The sequence below is a fragment of the Boleophthalmus pectinirostris genome, unplaced genomic scaffold (assembly GCF_026225935.1).
Source record: "Boleophthalmus pectinirostris isolate CB_2022bp ecotype Guang Dong unplaced genomic scaffold, ASM2622593v1 HiC_scaffold_10, whole genome shotgun sequence".
In the NCBI taxonomy this organism is placed as follows: domain Eukaryota; kingdom Metazoa; phylum Chordata; class Actinopteri; order Gobiiformes; family Gobiidae; genus Boleophthalmus; species Boleophthalmus pectinirostris.
In genome coordinates, this window is record NW_026570971.1 from 21,855,381 (window position 1) to 21,867,668 (window position 12,288).

At 38.6% G+C, this 12,288-nt stretch overlaps 1 protein-coding gene across 1 annotated transcript in view; it reads left to right on the top strand.

Moving 5' to 3' along the window:
• Nucleotides 1–12,288, top strand: part of trappc12 (trafficking protein particle complex subunit 12) — a 32,961-nt gene that overhangs the window by 10,535 nt on the left and 10,138 nt on the right. The window contains exons 4-5 of the mRNA XM_020919850.2: nt 9,114–9,227; nt 11,328–11,466. Coding sequence (XP_020775509.2) covers nt 9,114–9,227; nt 11,328–11,466 — 253 coding nt within the window. The remainder of the gene's footprint in view (nt 1–9,113; nt 9,228–11,327; nt 11,467–12,288) is intronic.

Sequence of the window (12,288 nt, forward strand, 5' to 3'; positions counted from 1 at the left end):
AAGTCAGGAATCAGAATACACTAGACGGTTTGCAAGCCCCAGAAGTGCAAGTCTGGGCACCAGCCAATCAGCAAAGAGCCATACATTCTGTGTTGGCAGCGATTATCGAGATCCCGAGATAAAGAGGGAATAAAGAGAATGTTTGATGAATTTTATCAAGGACAAAGATGTTATTGCCATTCCTACTGAATTTGGGAAAAGCTTAATATACCAGTTAGCTCTGTTAGCAGCACATTACATACGTCACGACCAAATAGCAGTGATTGGTTAAATTAAAAAGTACCTGCCTTCTGTCAAGCGAACAAATTCTAACGCTGCAAGGGTTTCCATGAGGTGGAACTGGCTGATGAATCAGGCTAGTGTATTGCCTGATATTGGTTTAGACCAAATATAAAGAGAAAGTACGGGAGTGATAAAAAATATGGTGGTGTTACTTAGCTATTAGTTGGTATTTATCAAACACTTATTAATGCTTATTAAGATTTCAGTGCATGTACAGAAATATCTATTGTAATCCCCACTACTTTAATGGGAAGAAACTAGTTAATGACTTAATACTTGCAAAATACAGCTTTACACAAAAATGCATTGAAAGCATTTTATAAATACTAACAAAGATGTAATTATGCACTTATTATGCATTTTACTATTAACAAATTACTAATATCTGGTCCCTAAACTAAAGTGTTAGCAAAAATATTTCCCCCCTAACCTCTATTTAATAGCACACAACATTTACATGTTTCCGATGTTTATTCTCCGTCTCTACGAGTAATACTTTGATGCTAATTCCACGCCTGGCCCTGCGTCAGTGTATCCGAGGTTTATGACAGTTCTTTGTGATGGTGACATGTTACGTTGCATTTATTGCTGACTTGTGCATTTTCCCTCAGTGCACTTGCAGATGCATCCAGAACATGTACAAGCTTCAATTATTGTAAAGTTTATGATTTCATTACAGCAGATTAAATTACTTCCTATTATATGTTTTATAATATATCTTAGGAAACAAGACAGTTATTTATATTCATAACGCAGAGATGAAATAGGGGACAGATGGGCAGTAAAGTTAGTCATTGTTAAACTTGCAGCAGTGCGTGTAACTTATTGACATTCTGACTGGTGTGAGGAGTAGGCAATATTTCTTTCTTCTATTCTTCACTTCTGACGCACTTTCAAACTTTGGGATACCACTTGAACTTATCTTACAAAACTTCCCACCTCTTGTTTTTGGCACAGATTTTCGTAGTGAATCATTACATTATCCTGCTATGTTTTTCACTAACAAATGGGATGCTGGCCAATCAAGAACTTTTTCTCATTATTGCCATGAAAATAGTTCTTATGCTGTGAATAAAAAGTAGGCAAAACTTCATCTTAAATATGGTTTTGTTAGGTCTCTGAGGACAAGAAAAGTAGGCCGAGCTGTTATTGTTGACAGTCATGCCTCCAAACGTTATACAGTAGCCCACGAGTCCATCAGTTGTGGAGATTACCCAAAGGAGCAACGCTTAGAACAGTAAAAACCGGCTTGTACCAACTCAGGGACTGTTAAATGGAGTTCCCTTACAAGCCACAAGCTACGAGTGTCCTGCTTTATAATGTATTATAGCAGTTTGTGTCACTGTGACACAGTTTGAGACAAGACACTACAGGCGAATAGGGGCTTTTATCGAACAGGTATCATTGTGAAACTTCCATAAATGTAGGAAGTAGGTATGGTTGATATGAAAATAATTTAATATGCATATTTGGAATCACTTTATGCAATCTGTGGATGTGTTTTTATTTCCATTTGCATTTGTCAATTGGTCTTATGTCTTTTGTTTTAAAGGGCCCATATTACACTATTTTCTAATCTATGTTATAATGTTGTTTCCTCATCAAAAATATACATTGTTTTGTTTTGTTTCATTCACACGTTTGTTTTGTTCTGCATTCTTCTCTCAAGCACTGTTCTACATTGTGATGTCAGGTTGTGTCATGTGTTCTTAAACTCCTTAAACCTTCACTAGAATCATTTTGATTTCAGTCCTGGAATTGCCCATCTCTACTGAACTAAAGCTTGAAAACTACTGCTTCATGACATCACAAGGTGGAACAAAGCATTTAAAGTTTTGGAGATGAAGACAGGTTTATAATAATGCAGGATTACTCAAATGTGTGAATGAAACAAAACACAATGCCAGATATATTTTTGTAGAGTTAACAACATTCCAACATGGCTTAAAGATCGCAAGAGTCAATTTTGCTTGATGTAGGACCTTTAATGAAGTACATGCCAAATATTTTTGTCATAGTCAAGTATAAGTTTAAGGCAGTTTGTTCATAGTTCTGGTAATGAGTGAAGCAGAGGTAGTAGTCAGAAAAATCGCCTTAAGGGAAACCACACAAAATGGCCGCCAGATGAAGTGTATATTGCTGCATTTCTGAGCATCTTCCAGCTCGAGGCCAACGCTGCGGCTCGAGTGTCTGATGACCAACATACAGAAGCTTCAAAGGGAAGTTAGCCAGTGCGGCAGAGGCACATTTAGCATATTACTAATGCTGTTTCCTCTCACGCTGCCTAATCCAAAATGCCAGGGTTTAATTGAAGTGGCACGGGAGCTGCCTGTTAACCGGCGCTGGTGTGCACAAACCTTTTTAAGTCTCTTTCGCCTGGAGGCTCCGGGTCTTTGGAGAGAACAAGTGGGCGTTCGTTTGTTCATCAAGCTTTGTTATGCACTTTTCTTTTTTATAGCCCAAAAGGAAAAGGCGCATTGAACTTACGATCTTCAACACAATTAAGGAGCCTCACCCCTTTTAAACTCACTAATTATGTATGTGTGTTTGTGAAAATGAGATAGGAGAAAATTTGGGGAATTTGAATCACACGCATTAGACTGACGAAGTGTGTGCGTTAATACCACTAAAGTCAGACATAATTACCGTCATTTAAGTTTGTTTGCCCCAGCGGCTTCTGAATTTGAGCAATTACCTCCAGAGGCATCATCCTCCTGACTCTCTAAGGTCATGTCAAACTATTTAAGTCATTCTTGATCTTGGTCTGGCATTAGTGAGCTGTCAGGAACAAAGGTGGGTGTACTCCCGATGGAAACGGCTAAAGCAGAAAGAGTAGCACTGGTGCAATGCAATGCAAACGCTGACTGTTCTTTAATTGTAATTCCACAACACATAATCATCTACACATATCTCAGTACAGTGGAGTGTTGCTCATAAGTTTTCACATTTCATTTGCCTTCACTATTCAGTTGTCAATTTTTTTTTCTTTCACTTTTGACTAGTTAGTTTCTAATGACAATAAGAATACCACATGGACTATGACTATATGATGAATTGAAGAAACAGTTGCAAAAATAGGTGTCAGGTTTCCCGTTGACAAAAAAGACAATAATTATGTCTGTCGAATTTACTACAAATTTTTAAAATAGTAATAATCCGAAATATATAAATTAAAGGTGCACTGTGGAACTTTTTTGGTGGAGCGTCTGCAATCTGCTTGTCTCCACAGAGATGTTATTACTTTGCTTGGACTGTTGCATGGTATGACATTAAACATATCCATCTAGCATTTATTCATTGTGGGTGTTTCTATTACTCAAAAATAGTCATTATTTCTGTGAATAGGGTTGACTCTCCACAGATCTGAATTGTAATGTAGTGTAGTGCTGTAACCTGATTCTCTCCTTCATAATAGGTAGGTTTAATCTATACTGAGGAACATTCTAGACAAAGCATTAGACAAATAACATTTCCATGGAGACAAGCAGTTGGTGGACCCTCCACTAGAAATGTTGTGCAGAGCATCTTTAAAAATCTATTTTCTTTGACTTAAAGGTTACAATCTTTGCCTCTACTTCTTCTTGTCCATCCATGGCAGTTCTTCTGTTGGTGACCTCCCCGTTAAAAGAATATCAGTGATCAGACGGCCCATGCTAATCTAACGTTTCACACTTAAGAGGTCACGTCATGAAATATCACAGTGACTAATATCCATTTTGATCATTTTCCCTTACGAGTCGTGTCCATTTAAAAGACTATTACAACAGCCCTGATCCCTGTCTTTTAAAGGGGAGGCCGTCCTGATTTATCCACTTCTCACATCACTTTTTTATGTGGCAAAATGATAAATTGATGAGGGGCTTTTTACTATGAATGCCATCAAGCACTAAACCCCGCTGTCACTCCTCAGGTTGGAATGATTTCAATTAACACAGAAGGTGGTGGTGGGAGGACAAAAAAACAGAAAAACAATAGACGAATGGTGATTAATAATTTAGAGCAGCTCAAATGACTCCGCAATAACGGATAATCAGATTCCCCCTAAATCAAATGAGGAGGCATTACCATGGTGATTTATAGCTGTGATATTAAATGAAGAATAGACCTGGGGATAAATGTGTTTGGTGATGAAGAATGTGTCCTGTCAGTATGGAGGGACATATGCAATTTCCTAATTTCAACTAAAACTAATTGTTGAGAAATTTTAAATAGTGAAACTTGTAAATTATCTCAGTGGCATACATTTTCTGGAAACGAAACAAAATCGAAACTTGGGGTGTGCAATATTATAGATATTATTTTATTTTTATAATGCCAAAATTCAGAATATTATAGCATCTGCAGTGTTCCAGACATGCTTGTTTGTCAACGCTCCAAGTGAATGAACTGTGAAATTCAACTCCAAAGTGCAGAAATGTCACTTTATATCCATATTTAGAAGATTTATCTGCATGTTTCTGTTCCTTACGCTTGCTTATGGTTTTCTTATAGACAATATACTTGATATTCTAATTTTGCATATCTACAAAACTAGTTTGATAGCAATTTTATTATCTCTCACCTCTACTTAGGTGATACGGTGGTTTCTGCTAAGATGGTCCTGTCCAAGCCTCCTCCAGATGGGTATAGCTAAAAATGTTCCAGTAGCTACCTGCCTACCACAGTGATGAGATATTGAAAATAATTACTAATCATTATCAAATAGATAATGGCTTCTGAATAGCAGCCGAAACCTCCCGATTTGCAAAAACATTGTCAGATGACTAATACTGTGGACCACTTCTGGATGAATGAGGGATTACATGATCGACTACTTACGAAAATGATCTTGTTTAGCGTTCCTTTTTGATCAAGTAAGACACACAGGCTTCTCTTTCTTTACCCATGGTGTTCATGAAGTTGTAGCACTAATATTCCTACCTCTCTCTGCACTCCCTCTGTGTGGTATCCATGGCCCTCAGCTTTCTCCCTCTCTCCCCCTCTCTCCCTCTCTCTCCTCTTCTCTCCTCCTCACTCACTACCCACGGCTTCTTACTTTCCCTCCATCCAACTCTTTGGTCCAGACTTTTCTTCCTCTGTGGCCAACTTTTGACTAGATCTCTACCACACAAATCCTGCATATCCACTGTTGACACTCTCATCCCAGCTCTGCGCTCTGTCTCGGCTGTCTGGAGTATGCATGTAGGGTTGGAGTTACTGTCTCCCACACTCCCTCTGCCTTTTGCACACCTGTCTCCTCTTTGCCTCATGGCGGGGCAGTGGCATACTTTAGCTCACTGTACCGTGTGTGCGTGTGTGTGTGTGTGTGCGTGCGTGTGTGTATATATATCTGTGTGTGTGTGAGTGAGTGCAGCTGCTTTTGGCCATCCAGGCAGCCTCCTCGTTTTCAGCTTCATTTCCTTCCCTAATGAAGATTCAGAGGCAGCGAGCGACTGGCACAGGGCAGGACAGAGGAGCAGAAGAAGAGCGAGAAGGGACAGGCGGAAGAGAGATGGATCCAGTGTAGTGCGCAGTGGGATGCGCTTGTCCAAATGCGGAATCGGAAGCTCAATGAAAACCACAATAGGGAAGGAATAGTTTGTACAAGGAGTTTCAGGAAATATCAAAGTCAAGCCTTGGGGAAAAGAGAGCATAGGTTTTGGTTGCAGTATAAAGGTGTTCTGTTTAACCTTTCTGGTGGAGGTTTTATTCTTTCTCTCTCAAAAATGTTCCACAGTATGTAATTAAATATGTCTATCCTGCATATATATATATATATATATATATATATATATATATATATATTGTTGAGTTTCTTTGCTTAAATTAAAAGTGATGGTGCAGCAATATCTAAAAAAAGACAGAGGGAACTACATGGACCATGATCCTTTGCTAAGTTTCAGTGCAGACTACAAGAAGAAATAATAGTTCTAAGCACTTTTAAGTGTTAGTTCTTTGGATTAAGTCTTGTCAAGGCATTTTAAGAGGGAAAAGTAGCATATTAACAGTTTTGTTAGCGTCCACAAAATATCACAGTAAATATCGTACTGTGAGATATATATCGTGAAAACTGAGAGAGTTGGATATTATTACACCTCTAATCGTGACCTTTCCTATATCGCAATAAATATCGTACCTTGAGGTTCATACTGTGACGATATTGTATCGTGAGACTTGGATATCATTACGTCCCTATTGGATAATATGTACTCTTACTGTTAGCAGGGTCTCCTCTTCACAGATCTGACCTGTAACTTGGCCTGGAGTTACGTAACGCTTTTAAAGTATAAACTTGCTAATACATATTTTACATCTATATGCAGTAAGACATGTTGGTCGTATTTATATATTTTTAAATTGGTATGGTATAACAATAGAGATTCTATTTTCAGTTTGACCACAGCTACTCAACAATAACCACTACAAGACAAAAAATACTTGGGCAGTAATTGGCTCTTTTAATAGTGGGAGTGTACAAATGAGGCTATAGAAGAACTAGAGGAATGAAGGGGTGAAGGGGTCTAAGAGTGCAGTGGAGGAGATGGATCCTGTGTGCTGCAGCTTATGTGTTTTGTGATGAAGATAAGTACAAAGAAAGTCGCCTTCTCTTTCTCTCTCCCTTCCTCTCTCTCTTCTCTTCCTCTCTTTTCTGTCTCTCTCTCCCTCTCCACCTCTCTCTCTCCTAATTAGCTCTCCACTGTGATGAATGGCACAGCACTTAAGGCCCAATCACAGAGCCGACCTTGTCATGTGTGTTGATGGGGTAGGGTGACTCAGCGGCCCCTCCCGCCCCTGTCCCCGTCTTACCTAGTGGACCCCCTCCCGAGGAAGCAGATGTCAGGAATATTATCTACCTGTCCACATGCTTTTTGTGTGAGAAGCACTGCCACACGCGGCAAACAGAGAGACAGTCACACCTGCGTCAGCTTTTGGTATTGATATTGTCTCTGAATAATTCCTCTCTTTTACATGATTTTGTGTATGCATGCATAACGTAAAGTAGGAGCTACAGCAGCATTTCTTAAACTGTGGTGCGCGTACCACTGGTTGTACCCAGGATTTTTTTGGTGGTACTGGAAGTTCTCTGTTGGTCTATTATTTATTTTTAGGGATACTTATATCATGGTGTAGTCCTACTTTATACCTGGTTTGGTTCTTAGGTGGTACTCACTGCACTACAGGATAATGAATGAACTAATAACTACATAGTCATTAGGGATGTAACAATAATCGAAATATTGTGATATCTTATCAAAGTTCTCACAATAATATCATGAACCATCACAATACATTGAATTACAAGTCTCTTTGTTTAAAGGAAGAATTATGATGCAGCAATAGCCAAAAAAATGACAGAAGGAACTACATAGACCATGATTCTTTGCTCCATTTCAGTGTAGACTTCATGAATAAATAACATTTCTTAGCAATTTTTAGTTGTGAGTTGTTTGGATTAAGTCTTGTCAAGGTATTTTAAGAGGAAAAAGTAGCATATTAACAGTTTTGTTAGCCTCCACAAAATATCACAATAAATATTGTACCGTGAGATGCATATCGTGAAAATATCGTATCGAGAGATTTGGATATTGTTATCCTTAATCAAGTCTCCCCACCATATCGTGAACTTTCACACAATATCGCAATAAATATCATACCATGAGGTTCATACCGTGACGTTATCGTATTGTGAGACTTGGATATCGTTACACCTCTACTAGTCATATAAATAATATCAACTTGCATCTTATTAGATTATTAGATGCAACACTCTTTATAGAATTTATATCGGGTGAAAAGATTTTTCCTAGCCTTAACTACACTGTCAGTATATTGTGTTGCATGTAATATAAAGATGAATCAGTGCTTATGGCTTAAAATGCTCAGTCCTCTATAGTACATGTTTCTATGGTGACGGTTTGCTTATTACTGAATGGTATACCTCCACTGCATACAGCCCATAGTGTGCCAGCAAATGGTGTGCTGGCAAAGAGCTGCAGCCTGCTGTGAACTTAAAGAAATGTAAATACATGTTTAATACATAATGCAAAAAGCCTTCCTCTGTCATTCCTGAGTTGAGGAGGTGGGGCAGTGAAGACTAATGGCAGCTAATGGTTATTATAGCTGTCAATCATTCTGAGCATCTTCCCCTTTTATCTCATTAACTAACATATTAAAAACCAATATTCCTGAACGATGACAACCAAGACACCAATCACACTAATGAAACTGACCTAAAAGACACAAATCGCCACCAGTAGAAATTTATTATATTTAGCATTTTTAGTCCATACTCCTCATCCATCTCATGGACACAGCACTGGTCCTCTGTGCTTTGTGCTGTTGAGCAGGTTTGAATTTTAATATGGCTTATTTTATTTTATTTTTTATTTTTTTCAGCAAGTTCAGACCCATAGAATTCCTTGCTTGGTAAACTACCTCAACTAGGGAAATAAATAATTAATCAATCAATAATTATTTAGTTTTTAAAAGTTGCCATGTTGATCAAGCATTTTTCTATTTATGTTGATGAAAAAAAATATTTTTGATGATTGTTTACAATAACTCAATCTCCTATTTGCAGCAATGGTTATTTGAAAATTAAAGGTTAAAATACTAGTGTTTAACCCTAGAGGAGGACAACATAACTCATCCACATACTAGTAGTGCAGCTATACTGAGTCTGGACTTCCACAGACTCCTGTTAGTACAGTGTCTGCCTGCCCATGTTGCCATACATCAAGTTTAAGATAGCTACCACAGCACAGTTTTAGCCACAGGCCCAGCTCCCTGCCTCCCTCCGCCTGTCAGTTTGGAGCGGACTGTATGTTATGTATGTGTCTTCTCCCCTGCAGAGCACTAAGAACTGGCGTGCGGCGGTGGACTTGACGGGCCGGCTGCTGACAGCTCATGGTCAGGGATATGGGAAAGCGGGCCAGGCAACCTCCCACACCACCGACTCTCTGCAGGTACAACGCCAGTGACCATTCAGGGCTCTGTCCATCTTCCTGAAACCAGTGGGCGAGTAGAATAGTGGGAGCTGAGCTTTTTGGGCACACACCAATGCAGTAGAGTAGCAGCCAAAAAATAAAAAGTGCATTATGCGATAACATGCATATAAAGAAAGCATTTTCAGTTTCTGTGTTACTGATGAATTAATTAATTAGTTTTATTATAAAAGATCACCAAATAATAGATCAAAACCCAAATGTGAGTCACACAGAGGTTGAATAGAGTTGTAGACAATGCTGGTTATGGTTGTAGTAATTTTCTCTTTGATTTTGAAACACATCAAAATTAAAATATATTTTTTCAATAAATGATGATGGGGCCAACACTTTGTATAATAAATTGACAAAAAAGAAATACTCTCAAAACTCAAGCCCAAGTAGTGTGAGAACAGACTAGAACTTTTATTTTATTATCTTGTTCATTACAAGAATCTTTTTTGTACAGAGAATGAAGAATGGATGGAAGGATCTCATTTAAGACTTGGGGCTATGCAATACTTTCACTTATGGCTCTTGGTTTTACATTTGCATTCCTTCCAGACTTTTTAAAATGGTGGTGTATACTGCCCTGAACTGTCAAAGGGTCAATAAAAAGAAATGACTCCGTTGGTGATATTGAGTATGATAAACAAAGTTAGCTGTGGACAACACTGGACAACTTTAACCACCCACTCTTTACCCACAGGACATTGGCACTGCGTGAAACTTTTCCAGTCTGGTAGAGCTATAAAGGTGCCAGAAGATTAGCTTAACGGATATAGGAGGAGATGACTTTTAACATGGCTAAAAGCATATTTTACATAGCCTCATGTCAAAGTTTGTCAAGTTTTACAAACAATGAAATACTTTTTAATTTACTTTTTAGCTTTGCTAATGCGGCTTTCTTCCAATAGTTCCAATAGAATTTGTTAAAACTAGTATAGAAATATGATTACAAATGTACAGTATAACATGTAAAATTGGCCAGGGGACATTTATCAGGGTTTACTTTTGTTATGTTACAAGTTTCTGAACTTTTCTTTTTCTGTTTTGCCAACCACCAAAAGTAAAAAAAAACTTCTTTAACAGTTGATCCTAGCTACTTGCGGTTTCTTGCTAGATGGAGTTTATCTTATTTGTAAACTTTCATTTTCTAAACTACACTGTTACTCAGCATTATCTTTATCAACACATACGTTTTTGCTTCTCATCAATGAAATGCTAAATGCCTAGCCTCACCCCTCTGTGCATCTTGCTCTCCTCTGTTATCCACGTGTGTGTGTGTTGATGACAGAAGGTAGTGCAGTGCTGATACAGAGTGAAGGCTGGGTCACAGGACTCTCTCCTTATGGGCTCTGGACCTGTCAGATGTGTCCTCTCTGGGTCAGGGGGGGCGTCTGGCTTCAGCTGCATCAGATAAGAACGCAGCTCAACTGGCTCGGCCAAGATCCAAATGCATATAGGCTACACACTCTTGAGGATTTGTGCGCATCGTCTGCTCTGTTTATGGGACTGAGAAATAGCACAGCATCGTTATATATAAAGACCTTGTGCCAAACCATGAGAGAAGAACACTCGTCACTTTTCTCAGTTATTTTGTACCATGATGAACTTACAACTGTCTGGGACTCACAAGTTTTTTTTGTTTTTTTCTTTACATGGTTCTCATCCAATAATGTGCCTGATTGGACAAAAATATTGTGTTCCCGGAAATTGCTTCTATATGGTCTTCATCCAATTTTTTTTTTCCTCAAAGGGCATTTATTAAGGGATATTCTAGTAGGAATAAATGCTAAATGGATGTTAGGCTGTATGCCAACCTCCGTATCAAGATCAGCTTTTACAATTTCCTGAATGTCTCTTCCCACTCTTACCCCCATAGGCTTGTTGCATACAGCCTATACTGATAATGGTAAATTTTGCTTTGCATCCAAATATAACTATTATATTTGGATTCAGTTTTAGCATTTGATTGATACCCCAGGCGCTTTTTTTATTGGTAAAGCCTCTGATATAGAGCTATACAAATAAATGTATGTTTTGAATGAATAAATTCAGTTGTGTTTGCTTATGTTACAGCTTTGGTTTGTGCGGCTGGCATTACTGACCAAGCTGAACCTCTTCCAAAATGCCGAGCTGGAATTTGAACCCTTTGGCAATCTGGACCAACCAGACCTTTACTATGAATACTACCCCAATGTTTACCCTGGAAGGAGAGGTACGCACACCCACACCACATCATGCTACTACTTTTTTTGTTTTCTTTTTTTGTAAATCTATGCAAAGTTTCATCATATTTTGACATATCCTTAGTTGTTTCCTCCTTTTATTTAACCAACTTGGCCTCCAAAATGTGTTTTACCCACTCTTATAGGATACCACACATGCATACCATCGCCCTATTAAATATGCAAAAGAAAGTTTCTGCCAGGAGCGTGATATTACACTGCACTGTTGAGAACTCTCCCCATCTCCAGCAGTTCTTTGGTTTTGTTTTTCCTCCTTTTACACTGCATGAATTGCTCTCTAATGTATTCCCATTACTTTGGATCTGCTTCGCCCCTCAGGCTACCATAGTGAAGGCAGCAGCGGCAGAGACACACACATGCACACACACACATAAGCAGCAAACCCACTCATAGCAACAAAAAAACAGGAGTACTCAAAGCTACAGCGCACCGATTGACTTGCCGTTGCTCAATATTAAACGCTTTGTGACCTGCTAGGTGCTTGCAGACATAACTGGCACGAGTTTTATAGCCTGGCATCAGAAGTCGAACAATCCTCCAGCGCGGAGCTTGCATTGACTATCTATTACCCACGATCATACTCTCTGAGCGCCTTAAGAGACAAGCTGGCCGTGTAAAACTCTCCACAGATTCAGAATACAAGAAAAAAAACATGTCAATGTCAGTTTCATTGTTCAGCACATGAAAAGTTGAGTCCAATTGAAAAGTTCCATATTAAAAAGATGAAAGCCACATTAATACAAGGAAATGTTCTTACTATTTTGTTCATGGCTGAATGTTGTACTCAAAGC